Source organism: Ahaetulla prasina, chromosome 4, assembly GCF_028640845.1.
Source record: "Ahaetulla prasina isolate Xishuangbanna chromosome 4, ASM2864084v1, whole genome shotgun sequence".
Lineage (NCBI taxonomy): Eukaryota > Metazoa > Chordata > Lepidosauria > Squamata > Colubridae > Ahaetulla > Ahaetulla prasina.
Window position 1 is genome coordinate 105,335,556 of NC_080542.1, and position 21,474 is coordinate 105,357,029.

Consider the following 21,474-nt stretch of genomic DNA (forward strand, 5'->3'; position numbering starts at 1 on the left):
TGGGCATGGCCAGTGGTCATGAAACATAGCTTCTTTGCCCTAATGACAGTTTGCTGCACTGTTCGTAAGTGTGAAAAATGGTCATAAATCACATTTCAGTGCCTTGTTAAACCAATTACCAGAACAAATCCATTCTCCCTCCCTCTTTCTCTCCCTCTTTCTCTCCTTCATCTTTCTTCCCCCTCTTTCTCTCAATCTTTCTCTCCTTAATCTCTCCTTCTCCCTCCTCTTTCTCTCCATCTTTCTCCCCCCCTTTCTCTCCTTCATCTTTCTCCCCCTTCTATCCTTCATCTCTCTTTCTCTCCTTCATCATTTTCTGCCCCCCTTTTTCTCTCCATCACTCTTTCTCCAAATGAGGTAGGGTAGGCTGGCCCTGCCCTGGTATTCTAACATTTCTTACCTGAGAATTTCCTGTATATGAATCCTGTTGTGGAGTCTCATAAAATGACACAGTTTTCCCAATCAAGCAGTTATGTACGATTTTTTATTTAAAATGCATCACAGTAATTGTCAATTACACCTGCCCAGAGAGTCATCTCAGTTCTTCCACAATTGGGATAGAGTTATCATACTGATTTGTGCTTTGTTGTCTTTGCAGTAATTGATAAATTAGCCATTAGCTCTTGGGTATAAAAACGTATTTCAAAGTTATGGCTGCATTATAACCAAAAGAAATCTATGCTGCTCCTGAAAATAATTCTCTTTAAAATTGGAGAGCGAGAGGTTGAATGTCCCATCTTACATTTGCTGGCAATATGGTAATTCTATTCTTTGTTTTGGGGGAAAAGATTGTCTTCAAGGTTTTTTTCTTTTCATTTAGCCATGGTATGAATGAGAATTGGAAAAGAGCAGTATATTTTTGATGCATACTTAAAACAGTTGAGCAAATGAACTCAAAATTAGGAGTGCACTATAGGCGTTTTGAGAATGAGCTGTGTCAACTTTGACACAGAAAGGATGGCACTATGTGCAATTTTATTCAGCTCAATATGATAGAAAAATAGAAAGATGGATGGATGGATGGATGGATGGATGGATGGATGGATGGATAGATAGATAGATAGATAGATAGATAGATAGATAGATAGATAGATAGATAGATAGATAGATAGATAGATATTATCAATACGATGACCAGTGATATTTTGGATAAAGCTCAACAAGCTGTCCATTTATTTAGGATATATATCCCAGAGGCTGGTTTCATTTCTGTATCCAGGGGCTATATTAATAAACCAGGATCCAAAGTCTGCAAGATCTGTTTGCAGGCCTTCTGTCTTGCAGCCCCTTTGTTGCAACTTTAGATGATAGTTTATTAGTACAGCCATCGTATTAAGTGACAGAGCCAGTGAGAACAAGGCTAAAACATTCAATCTTTTGCAGAGAGCTGGATTTTGGGCAGAAGGTGAAGAAATAGCTGTAGGGAGTCAAGTGTCGGCTGAATAAAACTATCCAGCGAGGCGCTTCAATGGGCTGGCTACAGAGACGCTTGGATGCAGGCAAGCTTCGGCCAGCAGCCGCGTGGCGCTCGGATCGGGAGGGCAGAGGTGCATAGATCGGGAGGTGGGCAGGTGCCCCCCGATCTATGCACTTCTGCCCTCCCGATCCGAGCGCCACGCGGCTGCTGGCTGAAGTCTGCCTGCATCCAAGCGTTTCGCTGGCCAGCGAGGTGCTCCAATGGGCTGGCTACAGAGACGCTTGGATGCAGGCAGGCTTCAGCCAGCAGCCGCATGGCGCTCGGATCGGGAGGGCAGAGGTGCATAGATCGGGGGTGGGCAGCTGCCGCCCCCATCTATGCACCTCTGCCTTCCCGATCCGAGCGCCACGTGGCTGCCGGCCGAAGCCTGCCTGCATCCAAGCGTCTTACTGGCCAGTGAGGTGCTTCAATGGGCTGGCTACAGAGACGCTTGGATGCAGGCAGGCTTCTGTCAGATCGGATCCATGCACCTTGCTTCCCACCCAATCCAAGCGCCACGCAATTATAGCCCCCACTGACCGAAGCCTGCCAGCGAGGCATTTTAATCACTGGCTAGAGAGATGCTTGGATGGAGGCCTGCTTCAGTCGGTGGCCTCGCTGCGCACCAGATCCAAGCGCCACACGGCCGTGAAAAGACACTGGTAAGTAATGGTGTGGAGGGGAGGGGCAAGGGGTGAGGCGAACCGGCAATTTAACAAACGGTTCGGCCGAACCGCCTAGAACCAGCAAAATCTCACCACTGGGCTGACTTCAGGTTCTTGCAAAATAAAAAAAAATGGAGTAGAATTTGAGAATTTTGTTCGCTACTTCTGCTAAGGATATGTACATCATTATATTCAAAGTCTTACTTTAAGATTAGGACTCATCTTTCTTTTAAATTAAATATGTTTTTTTCAGGGGTGAAATCTAAAAATTTTCCCTACTGGTTCTGTGGGCATGGCTTAATTGGTGGGCATGGCTTGGTGGTCAGATGACTGGGTGGGCGTGGCCAATAACAATAAATAATAAAAATAATTAACGAAGTATACAAAACAATAAGAGGTACCAAAAACCAACTTTCACACTTTACACACACACAACACAACACAACACAACACAACACAACTGACTCACACACAATGTAAAAACAGCTGCACTTCACCCAAAATGGCTCCTGCAACAAGCAGGAACCTCACAGTTTCACACTTTACATACACACAACATAACACAACTGACTCACACAGACACAAAATGCCACATATAGCTTTGTGAGATTTTGTGTTTGTGTAGTTAGAGTGAAACACTACAGAAACACACCAAATCTCAGAAAGCTGCATAAATATTTTATTTTATTTTATTTTATTTTATTTTATTTTATTTTATTTTATTTTATTTTATTTTATTTTATTTTATTTTATTTTATTTTATTTTATTGTGGACTTCAAATCCCAGAGTTCCTCAGCCAGCAAAGCAGGAAGTCAAAGCAAGCTTTTTTTTTTCTTCAGTAGCTGAAGAAAGCATGCCATTGCCAGCCTGAAAGAGCAGTAATTATAGGTAAGTGAGGAGGGGGAGTTGGTTGGGCATGGGTGGGGCTCTTGTAAGTGGGGGCTGTTAAAAATTGAGTTTAAAAGCCTGCTAGGATCAGAAAACTCCTCTGGGATTGCCAGAGGAAAAAAAGTTTTAAAGTCAGCTCCTCTGATGATCTCAGCTGAAGTTCCCTCATAGCAGCCCAGAACCTCTTAAAATAACTGTTTTAACATTAGAAAACATGTTTTTTAAGGTTCTGGTGATGAGGAACTCAGCTGGGATGGCCAGAGGAGCCATTTAAAGCCCTCTCCCTTTTCCTTTTTTTCCCCTTCGGCTGAAGAGGTGTTTTTTTAAAAACCCTTTTAAAGTGTTCTGATGATCTCTGCTCAGCCCCACGATCATCAGAGGTTTTTTTTTTTTTTAAAGGTATGTTTTCGGCTGAAGAAAAACTTTTAAATAAAAAAAAAACTTCTGCTGATGGTGCGGCTCAGCAGGGGCAGGGGGTGGGGGACGGGGATTTTTGCTACCGGTCCTCCAAACCAGCAGCTGCCATTGCTACCTAATCGGGCGAGCCGGTACGAACCGGGAGCATTTCACCCCTGTTTTTTTTAAACTCAGTGGTATATTCATCATATTTTCAGAATGACTCCTTAATTTGAATTTGCTGTATTAATCCAGTGATTGTGCTGTTCCTGAACATGGCAAAAATAATACTGCATGCTGAAATTTGGTTTAAAATAATGTGTATGGTGATAACTAGGCAAAGTGACAAGAATATTCCCAGCCAAACACAAATATTACTAATGTGCTATTTCAGTGATGGCTAACCTTTTTGCTGTCGCGTGCATGTGCCCACACCCATAATTTAATGCATCCCACACTGTGCATGCGCACCCACACTGTGCTCCCCCCACTTTTGTCACGCAATGGTACAGTGGGGCTGGTAGGCCCATTTTTTGCCCTCTGCAGGCTCCAGAGACTTTCTTTGAGACTGGGGAGGGCGAAAACATCTTTCCCCACCAAGGCCCTCCGGAGGCCAGAAATGGCCCATTTGCCGACTTCCGGTGGTGAAGAGCTGAGCTAGGGCAATGCTTGCGTGCCCACCGATATGGCTCTGTGTGCCACCTGTCGTACGCATGCCATAGGTTCGCCATCACAGCACTATTTAGTTAAATATTCCACAAAGGATAATTGGTAGAGTTGGGTCTTTTCTATTAATGGAAGAACTCTAGTGGACAAAAAGAGGCTTTCTCCAATGGAAGAAATCCCACCTATACAAAGAAATCTCTTTTTGTTCATGGATGGAAATCTTTAGCCGTAACACTATTGGTAATATGATTTTCAAAGCAAACAAAATAATACTATTTTAAGTCTTCATTTCAAAATGGATTCTACAAAGCTTTCATATATTCTGCCCTTAGTTTACAGAAAAATTCTGCCATAGCAGGAACCCAAAAACCATTTTAATTATGTAATGAATGTGAAACACTTCACACACCATCTATCAAAATGGTATTTTTTGCTTACTGATGTAGATGCATACCTACAATGGTAAGTTTTGCTCTGTAAGTTCCATATCGAGTAACACTGCACCTTTCAACAAGAGGCTGTCTTGTGGGCACCTCGGTTAAGTTAGGGGAGGTGGGGGTTGTATTAGAAGGCAACTGCGTAGTGAATGCTAAAAAAGAAGAAAGAAAAGTTGTAGAAAGAGTTTTGCATCTTAGAGCAAAAATAATTTTTGTACCCTTTATACCAAGATAAAATGTATATTACATTTATTTGACGATCATATTTTCATGCAGAGACCTACATCCATATTTATACCATACATTAGGCGTGTCAAACTCAATTTTATTGAGTGACAGATCAGCATTGTGGTTGTCCTCTGTAGGCCAGGGGGGGGAGGGGGGGCATGGCCATGGGACGGGGCATGGGTGGAATGGTCGCAACTGACTGGGCATGCCCAGGGGCATGGTTTCCTTGACATCGTTCATGTGGGTGGTGCCTGTGGGTTTGGGTGGGGTGGGGGAAGGAATCTAGGGGTCTCCAGTGGGTGGGGCGTTGGGCAGGAGGCTTGCCCCGCAGGATGAGGTGCTGCTGGCCACATCCCCCCTGCGCATGCAAACACACACCTGAAATGTGTGTGTATGGGCTGCCGTCCTGGAAATAGTAAGGGCCCGGCCAGCATCCTATCCCTGTGGGTGCCCGTGTCGCTTCAGCAGGTCAGATCTAATCACATTGTGGGCTGGATCCAGCCTGCGCACCTTGAGTTTGACACCCCTGCCATACATGATTCTAATAAAGGAGAATATTTGTAGCTCAGGATTGACTAGAGAGGTACTTGATGCTCCCTGACCTTGCTTGTTTTCTTGAAGATGTTTCATTACCCAAACTAGGTAACATTTTCATTGCTAGTGGCTATCACTGATGAAGTTATCTAGTTTGGGTAATGAAACATCTGCAAGAAAATAAGCAAGCTAGAGGGCACCAAGGACCCTTCATATACCATACACCTGTTCTCAGGAATCAGAGCTACGTTATTTTCTCGCTATGAGGAAAATTATTCCATTTATTCCTACTGTTGGTTCTTGCCTTTTAAGTCACTTGATTTTGGCACTATGTAGCTGTGTTTTCCTGTTCTTTTGGAGATTTACTCACTGGAAGTTTAATGCAAGCAACAGAAGAGGTAAGCTTCTTTACTTACTTACTTGTTTATTTGTTTATTATTTGTTTATATTGTATGGCATCTATCAAACACAGTAATTCTAAGTGACTCACAGTAACCAATAAAAACAACTTAAAAATATATCACACTCTTTCAACCAAGATGCCAGAACTCTCCCAATTGTTAATATCCCATCTCAATTCAATTCCATCCTAGCTTGGGAGAAGAACTAGTCTTCTGGAAAATTTTCTGGAAGACTAAAAGGATAAAGTACTCCTAAATCTCAGGGAGAGGTTCTTCCAAAGAGCTGGTGCACCTATGAAAAATGTTCTGTTCCAGGATCCATTGGATGATATTATCCACAGGAGTAGAATCCAGCCACCCTGTCCAAACTAGTAAGAAGAGCAGATGCCCTCAGAGAGAAGCAGTCCCACAAATAACTGTACAGGTAGTCCTCAACTTACAACCATAATTGAGTTGAAAATTTCTGTTGTTAAGCAAGACAGTTGTTAAGTCTCATTTGTCACACTTTACAATCTTTCTTACCATAATTATTAAGTGAATCCCTACAGTTGTTAAGTTAGTAACACAGTTGTAAAGTTAATTAGGTTCCCCATTGACTTTGCTTGTCAGAAAGTTGCAAAAGGTAATTGCACGACCCTGGGACTCTGCAACTGTCATAAATATGAATAAATCAGAATAGAGCTCGAAGGGACCTTGAAGGTCTTCTGGTCTTCCGTTCAAGCGGGAGATTCTACTATTTCAGATAAGTGATTCTCCAGTCTCTTCTTTAAAACCTGCAGTCACGAAGCACCACAACTTCTGATGATAAGCTGTTCCACTCGTTAATTGTCCTCACTGTTAGGAGGTTTATAAAACAGTTGCCAAGCATCTGAATTTTGATCATGTGATCATGGGGATGTTGCAATGGTTGTAAGTGTGAAAACAGTCAAAAGCCACTTTTTTTCAACGCTGTTGTCACTTCAAATAGTTACTAAACAAATAGTGTAAGTTGAAGACAACATGTATTGTCATTCCATTTCATTCAACTTTACTTTGGGGTTGGTTTTTATTCTTGATCATTCTTACTTCATGTTCAGCAATGATCAGAACAATGGCATTTTCCAGTAAACAGAGAATAACAATCTAATCATCATAAGCCTAGGTGTAAAATTACCTCTTAAAGCAAAGCCCAGATGAAAAAGATGGCATTTCCTATTCTGGTTATAAGATCACAGTGCAGAATGATGAAGTAAGCATAGACATTAAGAAATCAAACAATCAATCAATCAATCATTTATTTTTGCATATTTGCAAATTATAAAGAGGTGGAGCAGAGGAGATGAATTAAATGCTATAAAAAGCAAGCAGTATTAGGTTTGCACTATATTATATCACATATAATAATTCTGGTTGTGGTGGCGAGTTTATATAACAAACTATGTCAAAACAAAACAGTGTACGTTATATCTTATTTTCTTTCATGAACCAGACCAATGTGTCTCCATGAGCAAATATGTAGGATGGATACTACAGTTGTCATAGACACTTACCTGGAAATGTAGATAAAGGAGAAGCTGTCACTGGTCCACAAGCAACAGGTATAATTGCCTGAACAGATAAGTCAGCACTGAAATTCCCCAGAAGTGTGTATGTGTGTGTTGAAATAGAATTATTGGAAACAAATGACCCACTGCCATCTCCAAAATTCCAGTGATAAGAAATAGCAGAATGATTCAGATAGTGGCTGGGATCATGAATCCGAACTTCAAACATAATGGGGATATCCTTGATGAAGATAAAGTCTGCTATATTGCGATTGTTCTTCTGCGATATATTCACATAGAAGGGGATTTGATCTGCATGTCAAGAATATCCAAAAAAAGATGAAACTTCAGCTTTATACATAATAGATAATACTAGACACATGGAGTAGCTCTTACTAGAGAAGTACTGATGTATCCAAGGACTGGTGTCTCATTTGCTTGCCTAATGTGTTACATAAACCTTTTCCATCTCTCCACCCAACATACATTATTTCAAGTGTTTTTTTAGTTTTAAAATCTAAAAACCTGATAAAAACCAGGAAGGAAGGTTATGTAGAGAAGATTGGCTCTCTGATTGTGTAGACTTCTACTAAGAATTCTGGAAGCTAAAATCAGCCCATAAGTAATATAAATAGTCCACACTTGATTAATTATAACTTAACCTTGAAGACTCACCAGTTACAACATAAATAGCAGTTGATGTGGTTACAGGTACATATGAGCGATAACCTCTTCGGTAAACTGCCAACTCCATTATATGTTTACCAACAGTGATATTTGTTGTGTTGATTGACAACATAACTGATGAGCCTCCTCTCATTTGATAATATTGTCCTAAAAAGAATAAAACATAAAAAAGATGGCAGTACTATGGTTTTTTTGGGGGAGGGGGAGCACTGTATTATTGCTCTTTGCAAAGGAAAGAAATATCTTACTCTATCAAAAGGGCAAAATGAATAAATAAAATGCTTCCAAATGAATTGCATGTTTGTCGGTCCTTTTTATAAACAGTCCAAAAGCGTGCACATGATTCTATCATTTTATGTCTAGTGTCATAATTGTGTTCCTTTTCCATGTCTCGTACATTTGCACAAACCACTTGACAATTCATAGCAATAGTAAATTTTTCAACTAAACTGGGCTAACTTTGATTTGCAGTAACTCTTTTCTAGATTAATAAACTATTTACATTTATATCCATACCCTTATATCTATTACACCTATATGGATAGGGCCATTATGTGGTTCACCACTAGATAATATAATTTTTTTTTAATCCCAGTCATGTCTGAGCATACCAGGTATAATGCCATTCTATTTTATTCTCACTGGAAAGAGACAAAAAATGTGTGGTCCAACTGACTAATACATTTTCTAAGCTTTTTCTAAAATCAACAAGAATTAAAAAACAGAAAACAAAGGAAAAGAGTCATAAATTAAAAGCAAGCATCATTCAACTCAGAGTTCACATTTGAGCACAAATGACCAGGATCAAATTATCGTAATCTGGACACATCATGAAATTACTCAGTTCTCTGGAAAAGGCTGTAATTCTGGGAAAGGTAGAATGAAAGAGAAGAAGAGGATGACTAGCAGAAAGAGGGATAAAGTCAATTACAAAGGTAATGAGTGTATAATTGGGAGACATAAAAGAACAGATTGCCTTGGAGAAAATCCACTTATGTGGTTGCTAGGAGTCCCTTTAATAGCACATAATAAAGTACTTCATAAATAGAAGGTTCCACATTTAATTGCTAATGAAATGGATTTTAAATAATAAGTCTGGGAAATATTTCTTTCTGAGCCAAAATATATACAACAGCTGGCAGCCTAATGGCTCTATTCAACTCCAGCCAGAATACTTCTGTGTTCAGGGATAATAAAAACAAATCCAAAATCTCTGGAGATCTGATTTTCCTGTGACACATTTGTCATTTTCCCACTTGGTAATCTCATTTGCCTCCATTTTTTTTCAACTTTTAGAAGGGGGAGGTAAGAAACGTCTCTTCAGCTAGCATTTACTTATTTAAAAATTTGGATGCCCATATATGTATCATTTAAAAGCTTGTCCTCTCTCCCTCCTACACCATTAGCTGCCTAGTATGTTGTCAGAAGTGGAAGTCAGAATGAAAGAACAAATACACTACAGAAAACAAAAACACTTTTATAAATGAGGAAAGAAAGTATTCATTTCTGACATAAAAGACCTTAAAATATGTGAAGTTGTAACATAAATACTAATTTAGACCTACATGATTTAGTAGCTGAATATTTGTAGAGATTTTAAAATACTTTTTTAAAAAATAAATCAATATAATTATAATTCACTTCAGAAAAGTTTTTCAAGTTTTTATAACTCTGTATCAATTGTACAATTTACTGTGGGAAAGGTATTAAGAATGATTTACTATGAGATGTGAACATACCCTATCTCAGCTTGAAATGCTGTGAAATATGTCTATTTCCCCAAACTTAACTGTCAATAAACAGCTTCTCTATTTTCAAAGCAGCTCTGAACCAATGACTTTCTCAGAGAAATACCGATTTTTGCTCATATATTCCCTAATAAGGACACTTGCAAATAAAATAAAATAAAATAAAATAAAAATTCAAACCTAGAAGTACATTTTAAAGACTAACCAAGTGTGTGAAATATGAAGACAAAATTCTTTCTCCTCCATCCATGGTGATAAGGAAAAGATTTTCCGTCTGGGAAAACATTATAGCTGTTGTTATGTGTGCAATTTACCCAACTACAGTCATCAATCCACTGGGTCCAATTATAAACATATTTATCAGAAAGAACTGAAGAATCTAAAAAGAAAAAGGGAAAAATAGGTGGGGTGGGGAGAGAAGCAGAACAAATTTTAAAGCATTTTCTTAAGACTGGTGCCTTTCATATATTGGAATTTAATTCCTTCATATTCAAAGAATGTGGAAAACTTCAGATTGGAAAATAAGGATCAAGTTTATCAAGGCTGCAGTCCTAAACATAGATATTAAGAATTTACTGGATTAATAGAGATTGCCTTAAGTAGAAAAACAAATTGGACACCATTTCAATCATATTAATAAAATCATGTGGTATCTATGGTATCTTGAGTTAGCTAAATTACTTGAAGCAGTAACAATAACAGTTGGAAGGGATCTTGGAGGTCATCTAGTCCAACCCCCTGCTCACACCTGTGCTAGGGATTTGAACCACTGAACTGCCGACCTTTCTGATCGACAAGCTCACCTTGTCAGCAGAAAAATCCCATCTCGCACCTTCTCTAACAATAAAATAACCCAATAATAACAACAGCAATAATAAAAATGTAATTACTTACTGTTTAGGCACTTTCGATCATATATTATATTGCTGTCATTATCTTCCTTCTGACATCTGGGAAATTTTAGCATTGCAATAAATGTCATATTAGATCCTACAAGAGCTGGGCTATCACTGAGCAAACTAGCTACTACTCTTCCCCCTGAAAAGTGAAAAATAAAATAAACTTATTACATTACTATTCTATTTTTCCTCCACAGAGCACCAGAAAATTGTGGTGCACCAAATTCCCCATTACTTCTCCCACTGCCATTTTATTTTGTTTACAATTTTATGCATTATGGAATCAGTTTGGTGTTGCAATATGATAGAAGTCAGGAGACTGAGAGATGCTTAGACTTATATATATTATCTAATACAAAATAAATAAATAAATAAAAATGTTCTCCTGCCTTAGGACAAAGCCAGATGGGTGACTCTGGCCTATCACTCTCTCTTAACCCTGAGAAGGAAGCAATATCAATTCTGAAATCCTTCCAAGAAAATTGTAGAACTTGTCCACGCAGTGACTAAAGTCAAAAGTTCTGACTCAAAAATTGACATGTTGATATACATACATGCACATAGATAGATAACCATTATACAGGTAGTCCTCAACTTGAGATCACATTTGAGCCCAAAATGTACCTTGCTGAGTGAAAAAATTGTTAAGTGATTTTGGTCCCATTTTACAACTTTTCTTGCTATATTTGTTAAGTGAAACAGTTAGTTGTTAAATCAGTAACATGGTTGTTAAATGAATCTGACTTTGCTCGTCAGAAGGTTGCAAAAGGGGATCACATGATCCTGGGACACTGCAGCTATCATAAATGTGTGTCAGTTGTCAAGCATCCAAATGTAAATAATGTGACTATGGAGATACTGCAACAGCCATAAGGGTGAAAAATGTCGTAAGTCACTTTTTTCAGTGCTTTTGCAACTTCGAATAGATACTAAGTGAACTGTTGTAAGTTGAAGACTACCTGTGTCTTATACTTTGGTGCATCTTATACTCCGAAAAAATATGGTATACATGCATGTGTGTGTAATTTTGGGTTTATAAGGTGGATTTGAAAATGTTATTTTCCCCTTCATATATAATGATTGAATAATTTTTTAAGCTTGTAAAATATTGTAAAATATTATTGGAATTTTAAAGTATATATGTTAAGAGGAAGTTTAAAAAGATATATTAGAACTTACTGATTTTGGAAATGTTTTTAAAGAATAGTGTTTTAAAATGATGTATAAAAAGTTTTTTTCCCCTTATGGTTAAAGAATCTGAAAGAATATAGTGAATGCTGTTAATATAAATGATGTTAATCTGTAAAGATTAATAAGTGAAAACAGAAATAGATATTATTTCTCACAACAAGGAAAAAAATTAGAGCTGATTAAACTGATTACTTTATCCAAAGAAGAGAATATATCTAATGTTGTTTCTATTTAGAAATCGCTTCTGGATTTTGTGCTTGTGATGGGAAAAAATAAAACTTTGAATTTGGTTTTGCTAATTAGATAGATTTGTAATTGTAGAAATGGCTAGTATATATTGCTCTGAAACAGTAAAAAGCTGAAGTTGTAACATTTTTAACTTCTACTATGCTAAAGAGAGTTGGAAGTCAACATCTTTTTTTTCTCCCCCCCCCCACTTTCTACCCCACATTTTCTCTTCTCCTCTTTTTTCTAGTTTCCCATTGTTTTTATTTTCCTTTTATTTCATATTCTGATAAACCAATAAAATTTGTAAACTCCTCAAAAATATTAACTAATTTGGGGGATGAGAAATGAAGAAATGGAATGGAAGACTCTACAGAAGTGTTTGGATGGATGGATGGATGGATGGATGGATGGATGGATGGATGGATGGCAGGCAGGCAGGCAGGCATTATAAATAGGAATGTTCCATTTTGGTTCTCTCCAAATTATTTTTTTAAAGAATATTTCAATGACACTTCTATAGGCAGACTATTTATTGAATAATAGGAAAAGCAAGGAATAATGCTCTAATCCAGGGGTATCCAACCTTGGCCACTTTAAGCCTGGCGGACTTCAACTCCCAGAATCGTCCACCAGGCTTAAAGTGGCCAAGATTGGAGACCCCTGATCTAATCTACACTGATTCCTACATCCTAGTTAAACTTCAGTGGAGGCATTGTGAGAGAATTGTCCCCTGGGCTTTCTTCAAAACAGACCCATGGAAATTCTGGGATATGGCAGAATGACAGTGAAATCTGTAACAGTAGAGAATAATCCCAGCATCCTCTATTGCCTCAGGCAAATGCAATAAATCAGATTGGCATCAAGTCTTGCTTAATTCTTTTTGTTTGATAAATCATACTGCAAGTGCCCAACAATTAACGTTTTGAAATTTAATTGAAAAATAGATCAATAGAAAATTATTATTTACATAATTTAAAAAAGCCTGATTTATGATCTCATACTAGAGTATGTATGTCAGTAGGAGGATCAAAAAAGTAAAAATGATGACTGTGATCATGAGATTGTAGTGTCATCTCTTGTTTATGAATGTCCCAGTGTAAAAGGGATGGGCCTTCCAGTCATGTGGTGTTGGCTAGCATGAGTTTTTGGATCTCTCTGTTGAGGCCATTTCAGCAGAAAATGTACAGACTAAGTTCAAATTTGGAAAGAATACTTTTTTAGTTTAGAATCAACAGAGGGGAAACATTTCTTTTTCATGTTGAACACTTGGGCATATAAACCTTTTAATCTTCTAATTGTTTTATACTGTTGTATATGATGTAGTAAGCTGCCCAGAGTCACTTGATAGTAAGACAGAGGCATATCTATTTAATAAATAAGTAAATAAGTAAGTAAAAGGAGGGCATTAATGAAGAGATCCTTCCCATTTACAGCAATGCTGCAATGGACTGACTGTCATATGGTCAGGCCCAAAATACTTTAGAATTTTAATAATTGAAATCAGTACTTTAAACTGTGACAAACCTACCCTCCCAAAAACCTAGCAGTAGTGCAGCTTTTTTTAGCAAAAACTTTTTCTAATATCATGCTACCAATAATAGCTCTTTTGCATCAGTTTGCATCAGGAGTTTAATATAGCACTAAACCTAACTCCTAAATTCACGTTAGCCTGTACCAAGATTCGCTAAAATAAAATCTCAAGAAAGAAGACCAATCCTAATTTAAAATTCTTTCTAATGCCAATAATAATTTTTAAACCTGAGGGTTATATTTAAACAGCGTGTGACACAAGAGAATTCTAAGCCTAACCTTAAGCATAAAACTTCACTCTAAAGCTACCCTTCCAGGAGCAGGTTTCAAAACCCGTTGCTATTGGTTCGTGTGCATCTAGGTGGGTGGGTGGAGCCTGCTGCCGCTACTGATTCACCCGATTTGGGGCGAACTGGTAGTAACCCACCACATAAAAACCATATCACAGACTAATTCCAAAAGAAGCAAACCAGCCCTAAGCAAACTATAATACTAACATCAGTCTAACAAACTCAAGAAAGCTTAATGCTAACACTGTCTAATTCCATTAAGAAACTTTAACCCAAAGCCTGCAGTTTCCAAATTGTGTTCAGGGGAACTCCATCGGCTACTGCAAGATAATATTTTGTAAAAATGTTTTTTGTGATGTTCATTTACAAAGCTGAGTTTTGCAACATCCATTTGTGAATTTATATCTTTTTGACACTAAAGCTGCCATGAATTGAGAAACTTTGGGATCCCGTACCATAAGCATTATAAATTAAAATCAGTTGTATCACAAAAGAATTTTAAGATTAACCTTTAACATCACACTTCATTCTATTACCATTCATCAAGGTATAATTACATTCAGATCTAGGGAACCCTAATCAATTCCAATAGATATTTTAAATCCTAAGCTTAATACATAAGTTCAAAAGCATGCTCCAGTCTAATTGTAAAACTAATGATATGCATGTTTAAGTCTATAAAGGCAGAACTGTCGTTATTCTAAATATTTGGCTAATGCTGGTACCAAGTCATGTGTGCAGTATCAGAGAAAACAAGTTTGATAATATTTAGTTAGATGCCTTTAATTTGTGTAAAACCAGCTAAACATTTTCACAAACAAAAAATTCATTATTCTACAGCAAACAAAATTATCACTCTAGCCAAGCTCCACTTATACTGTATCATCCATATTATTCTACATTCATTTCAGATTGATTGCCTTTCCCCGCCCATCTCTATCCTATCATGCACATGGAATTACCTTTCCAGCAGTTTTTCCATCTGGGATCATTTCTCTCCCAGGTAGGATAAAGCTTATCATTCCAGTTATTATGATCAGAATACCAATGATCCAGCCTGTGGTGGTACTTGTTATGAGAATTTGCTGTTCCACTAGTCATCACATCTCGAAATCCTACACAGAAAAATTCAAAACATCAATAAAGTTAAGAATTTTATTTGTTTTCCACATGTGTAGAAGGTTTACCCATGTTTATGCTGATGGACCCTCATTCAGAAAACTGTAAAAGTAGCTTTTTCCGGAGTTATGCAATTCTGCCTTTGGATGGGAGATGCCAAAACTAACCTGGTCCAACTTGCTTTATCCCTGACCATACTATATTGAGGGCAATATGCAATCCGCAAATATGGTTACATTGTGCCAATCCCTTCTTTACAGAATTTTAATACTTCTATTCACTATGTATTTAATCATGTATCATGTACAACTGCGTTAATTTGGAAATATATCCTATATCTATGTGCACTGATGAAAGTCTGTTCACTCTATGTAATCACATATTTAGTGTTTTGAAGCTTGTTTAAAGCATGTCCCATTTTGACCCGTAGACCAATAGTGCCACAGAAAATTATTTTCTTCTTTTTAATTGTCATTAATATTCAAATTTTTTGAATTAACCTTTTTTAAACAAAATTACTATTTTGTGCCATTATTGAGGGTTGATTAAAAAGTAATGCTTCCAATTTCACCAACAAATGCCAAGACAAATGTGCTAGAAGATCTGACATGTTTAACACCTGTTCTTTCAATCAGTCAATGGGAAGACACTGTGAAAAATGTTGCACTTCTGTTGCTTATATGCTTTAAGCAAAATTCTGCAATTGAAGTTTTGATGCCTGAAGGAGACTCTCCAACTGAAATTCACTGCAAATGCAGATTAAGGTAATTAGCGTCTTTAATATAAATACTCTGTGTCAATTTTATGACACAGATGAAAACATAAAGACGGTGAGTTGGGGATAATTGCAGTGATGGGATTCAAATAATTTAACAACCGGTTCTGTGCCCTAATGACCAGCTGGGTAGGCATGGCTCGATGGTAATGTGACTGTGGGCGTGGCCAACTCAATATCACTCATGTTGATGGGCGCTTCGCCTTAGCTGTTACAATGTAATAAGGGTTAACCAGAGAGGCAGTTTCTGTAAACAGGGCAATAAAGATTAGACTAGAGACGACACCAGAATGTTTCCTTCCTGCCTTCCATACAGGATTAGCCCTGTAAAGTGGAAAAAAACAAAATAAGATTTCCCAACAACTGGGTCTCCGAACTGCTTAGAAAGTTAACAACCGATTCTCCCGAATAGATGCGAACTGGCTGAATCCCACCACTGGATAATTGTTTTGTGTACTTAAGAACAATATATATAATTCATAACTGCAACTAAAGTGTTTCACTTTAGACAAATGCTGATGAACTGATTAAAGAAAAATAACATCATTCCAATAAAAACTGCAATTAAGCTTGGCACTTAGCAGGAGCATGTGGGTCACATTATTGATGTTTTTTAATATCAGGAGTTTTGTGCAACATGAGTTCCTTGCATGCTGATGGCAGAGATTAAAGCTTCAAGAGTTTAAATTTGCCAGCAGTTTTCATACTATGAAAGAAGGGGGGGTTTTCTTCACAGCCTCATGATAGCTAATTAAGCATGGGCTCATCATAATGCTCTAAAAATATTGTTATAAAATTCCAACTGTGGTGGTGGGGAAAACAAACTATGCCTCAACAGGAATCTCAGCAACTTCAAGAGGTGTGGAAGTCCAACTCCCAAAATTCCCCAGTGTGTAAGCAATTTCCCAACCCCCCAAAATTTTTTTTATAGAATGAGAGTTCAACCTTTTGCATCTTATATGAGATTGTCAAGCTTTTATATTATTCATAGATAAATAATTTAAAAAATAGAGTCTCTTACTTTTATTGAAATAAGGAATGTTTCATAAAATGGTTTTGTTTAAGCGTCAATAAGGAGAAAACTGGACTTTTTTCTTGTTATAAAAGTGCTGCAGTAAAATAAAAACTCATGTGTCAGAATATACAAATTCTTTCCAGATGAAGAAAGACTTAATTCATTCAGTATGACAAAATTTAGATTATGTTAATGCATGTCAGAATTTTCCCTGACTTATTTTATTCAAAATATTTTCCATATACCCATGTCCTGCATTCACCTTTTCCACAACCTTCCCTAAGAATGGGAGGTTGGAAACTGAATAAAAATTATCCAGATAGGTGGAATCCAGTGATGATTTTTAAGGAAGTGAACCTGGGTTTGCTTAAAAGCATCTGGAAATATCCCCTCCTCTAGTGATGTATTAATCACATCTGAACCCATCCACTAGTCACCATCCTGTAGACTTTTACTATCCAAGAAGAACAAGGATCTAACTAACGAGTGGTGGCACTTACAGCATCAAGGGCTTGTCCACTTCATCAGGGCCAACTAAATCAAACTGCCTAAATAACAGGGTAAGACCTCTCCTGGGGCATCTCACATGGACTATCACCATGCCCGGGGTCCAACTGGGAATAAATCCAAGTGACTTTGTCCATCAGAGCTGAACGAACTTTTCTGCCTGCCTCTGTAAAAGTTTGCCTGAGCTTCCCTGAGCTAGGAGGGAATGGGTGACCCAAAACAAGGCTTCTGGGTGACATTTTGACAATGCAATAAGAGCAGAGAAATACTGGTGTTTCACGACTCTTACTGCCATAAGGTAGGTCTTAATAGTGGCTCTAAGTTGTGCCCAGTGGTGGGTTGCCTCCGGTTCAGACCGGTTCTATACAACCAGTAGTAAAACCGGTGGGAGGCTCTACCCACTGACCCAAACATTATCAAAAGTGATCTGCGCATGCACAGAAGCTTATGCACATGCACAGAAGAGCACGTGCATGCACGAGTGGAGCAAGCGCGCACACGGGTATAATGCGAACCGGTAGCAGAGGTAAGTAGAACCCACCCCTGGTTGTACCCCATAAGGGTCATCCCTTATCTTTCTCTAGTGACACCCTAGGCATCTCTTGGCCCTTTCAGAATCCGTAGCTCCTCTGTAAACCATGGGGAGGATCAGAAGCAATGAATCAAGAGAGGGTGCAATCCTGTCCAAAGCCGTGGCTGACATCACAGCTTTAGCAGGAACATGCAGCCACACTTCCAGATATCCCTCAGTTCCCATCAGGGTCCATGAGTCACTGGGTTCAAACCATCCAGATGGGTCCAGCCTCCCTTTGGTGGGGGGCACCAGGGCAAGATATTACCATGACAAGGGGAATAATCTTAAACGCCTTCCCCACCAGGTCTGTTGTGGCTCCAGCCCCTGAACCTGGCTCCATGCCTGAAAGTGCCTTGGAGCCGGGCCTGCTGCCAGAAAGGGACTTGGAGCCAGGCCTGCTGCCAGAAAGGGACTTGGACAGTGAGAGGGAAGGGCCGTCAGGACTTACCTCGGGAGCACTGGCCTCCCTAGCTCAGCTCCAATCAGGCGTGGTTGAATCCTAGGTTTCGTAGGCAGGAGAGAAGGGAACAATAGAAGCAGGGGAGGGGCAGGCCTAGGAAGTGCTGAGTCATGGAGCCACACCCCACATGATATAAAAGACAGCAAGAGCTGGTGTGTCTCTTTGTATCAGGCAAATCCACTGATTGACTAGAGCTGAAGGTTGTGACTCACCAGCGTCTTGGCAGCTAACGAGGGCTCTTGGCAGACGCTGGCTCTTTTGCTGCCAGAGCTGATAATGATTTTTACTAGCATGTTTATCTATTTGCTTAAAGAATTCTTTCACATGGTCCCTAGATGATAGAGTTAATGCTTCAGTCACATGCTCGAGCTAACCTGCTGACATCACATTGGAAACAGTAAGAGGTCCAATATATTCCAGTTATTGAGGATTCTACCTGCCATCACAGACACACATAGACACTGACATCATACAAAAAAGGAGACAGTGACTCAGCAATTGCAAGGGGGGACAGGACAAGGTCACTTTGCCATTGCTCCGACAAAAAAATCAAGTCTGGCATGTAACCATCGTCCCAAGTCAGGCCAGATAATTTGAGATGGCTGCCATGGTGGCCATGGATTCCTGGGCTGCTTCTGAGGCTGCACCCAGAGATGGCAGATTGAAGTCACCCAGAACCATATATCTGGGAAATTCCACCTCCAGCCCTGAGATGATCTCCAACAGTTCAGGCAAAAAGGTTGCTGCACAGCAGAGAGGCTGGTATATTAGCAACAATCCCATCTGATCTCATGAGCCCAACTTCAGGTACAGGTCTCACAACCAGAGCTTTGTGGAGCAAGGACCCTGAAAATCAATAGAGACTTTCTGATAACTACTGCCACTCCCCTGCTATGGGATCTTGTCTGGTGCCAAACCTGAAATCCAGCTGGACACATCTCCCAGAGGGGAAACTTTCCACTTTCTGACTCAGTAATGCATGCCAGATCAGCTCACTCCTCTTCAATAAGATCTTGAACAAGATGATTTTTATTATTGACCAACCTGGCATTCAGCAGCAGGAGCTCAACTCCAGGGCCTCCAGGAGTATGCTTTCCAGGGACTGGGGATTTACTCAGGAGGCAGGAACACATCACCGCTATTAACATTGGGGGCATCTTCCCTGTAATGGCCTATGTTCACTTGGTCATACAAAGGAAGGCGAGTCAAAATGGTTGCAGGTGGAGTTGACTTCTCCTGTGAGCTTATCAACTGTCCAAATAAACTACTGTTAAAGAAGAAAGGACTTCTGTGCTATGTCAAGTTGTGCTTCCTGTGAAAAGCAGGTGAAATCAGCAATCTGGATGAGTCTTCAGATAACTGCTACAGCTCAGTATCAGCCTTAACTATAGTACCTGTAAGATGCTTACTTCTGGTTTTAGCAGGACAACTAGGTCTTGATGATATTCCCTTATGAGATAAAACAGAAGTTGACTAAGCTCAAGTGTGCAGATTGCCACTTGGGAAAAATCAGAATTAAAATGTTCTTCATATAATCTGGACAAGATTTTAGCTGTTACAGATTAATACTGTAAATCTGAAGCACACAGGTTTCCGTAAATATTTCTAAGGTTTCTTGAATGCATTTCTGGGCTAGACCATGACTCATGTTTATGAGGAACAGTGGTTTGAGGGTTAATTTGAAGAAGGCAGCAGACATATATGGCCTCAGATATATCCTTAAGCAGGTAAAATATGTCACATGATAATGCAAAAACAATGTCCCCATTACTTTTAACATGAAGTAACATCAATTTTAATTTTTCTCCTTTTTTGGGAAAGAAATTGAAAGTAAAGAAGAGGTCCAAGAGTATGATTAACCCTTCCCTTGATGTTTTTCCACTTCTTAAGTAATTTCTTAACCAATAGAATTCAGAATGCATGTCTTCCCAAAAAGTATTTCAAAGATGTAAGCTGGCAAATGGTAGTTTTTATACCATTTTGCATCTTAAAATTTTCCTCAAAGTGACCTGGCTTTGAAAATGTTTGACCATTATTGCTGGTACTATGTAAAGAATTAAGAAATATCTTAGTTCCTAAAGATCATGAAAGTATGGTGTTTCACTAACGCATTGCCAGGAAAAGAGATAGCCATACTGTTTGAGACATGGTCAGTCTTTGCAAGAGACAATAGCCATCCCAAGAGAAATACGGTCTTTGTGAGTAATTATCATAATTTGCCATATGCACATTCTTGATCAGAGGTGTCTAATATGTCTGCAGCTGGAACAATCACTACTACATATTCAGTTATTGTGAAATGTCAGGATGCATAGATAATGCAGCTTTGCAGCACATGAACACCACATGTATTGTGTAATGTAGGGTTCATTTTGCTTCTTTTTCCCATTCCTCATTGAAAATACCTAACATAGAACACAATCCTCATTATGAATAAGCCAGGAATAAAGAAAAAACACATATATCTGTTTTCCACATAGGACTTTAATATAAAACCTAAAGGATGCTGAGAAGAAACTGTTTTGGACCATTTGTTCCAACATGAAACTTGCAATCTTTATAGAAATGTCCCTCCTAATCTTAATAAGATCTCCGTCCACATATATATGCGTGTAGAATTACAGACCATCTTGTGGTGCAATACAGTATAAACAGAACAAAATTTTTGCACTTAAGAAATCTCTACTTTCCCTCATCCCCAAATTTCCCGATTCTTACAAAGTGCTTTTAGAAGTATAAATTAAAGGCAAACCTGCCATCATTTCTATATCTGATTCCCCCACCCAGAATTTGCAATTTACAGTCAGTTTTCATACGGAGCAAGAGAAATGGAAAAAACAAGGAACTCACGTTTGGAGGCTGTAGCACTCAGAACATGTTCACCAACAAACAGGTATCCAAGGAGGAAGAATAGGCAAGTCCACTTCATCCTGAATAGATAGAGAAAGATACTCACACTACAGAACTTGTACAACTTAACTAGATGTTCCTCTGATCTCTTCAAAGTAAGACTGGGATAACATTTCCCTACTCTCCTCTTCTCTTTGGTTAAATTAAGATCTTGGGGCTCATCATGTGATGGGCCTGGCTTAAGAAGAGATGCATGATTTTATTTTTTCTGCCCCCCTTCTTCCCCACCCCCCTGCAGCTCATGTGCTTATGAGTCATTCCTTTCACTTTTAATATTTACTGGGATTTTTATGCAGCTCTGCTTTGCCTTTCAGGAATTTCTGGTGCACTTTTGCACCTTTAACAA

General features: G+C 38.7%; 1 protein-coding gene across 1 annotated transcript in view; it reads right to left on the reverse strand.

Moving 5' to 3' along the window:
- The window catches only part of GPNMB (glycoprotein nmb), a 29,190-nt gene extending 7,916 nt beyond the window's left edge, over positions 1-21,274 (reverse strand). Inside the window, exons 1-7 of the mRNA XM_058181087.1 lie at positions 21,069-21,274; positions 14,731-14,883; positions 10,525-10,668; positions 9,836-10,009; positions 7,871-8,029; positions 7,202-7,507; positions 4,527-4,661 (exon numbers count right to left, since the gene is read on the reverse strand). Of these exons, the coding sequence (XP_058037070.1) occupies positions 4,527-4,661; positions 7,202-7,507; positions 7,871-8,029; positions 9,836-10,009; positions 10,525-10,668; positions 14,731-14,883; positions 21,069-21,147 (1,150 nt within the window). The 5' untranslated portion in view covers positions 21,148-21,274. The remainder of the gene's footprint in view (positions 1-4,526; positions 4,662-7,201; positions 7,508-7,870; positions 8,030-9,835; positions 10,010-10,524; positions 10,669-14,730; positions 14,884-21,068) is intronic.
- Between the last annotated feature and the right edge of the window lie 200 nt (positions 21,275-21,474).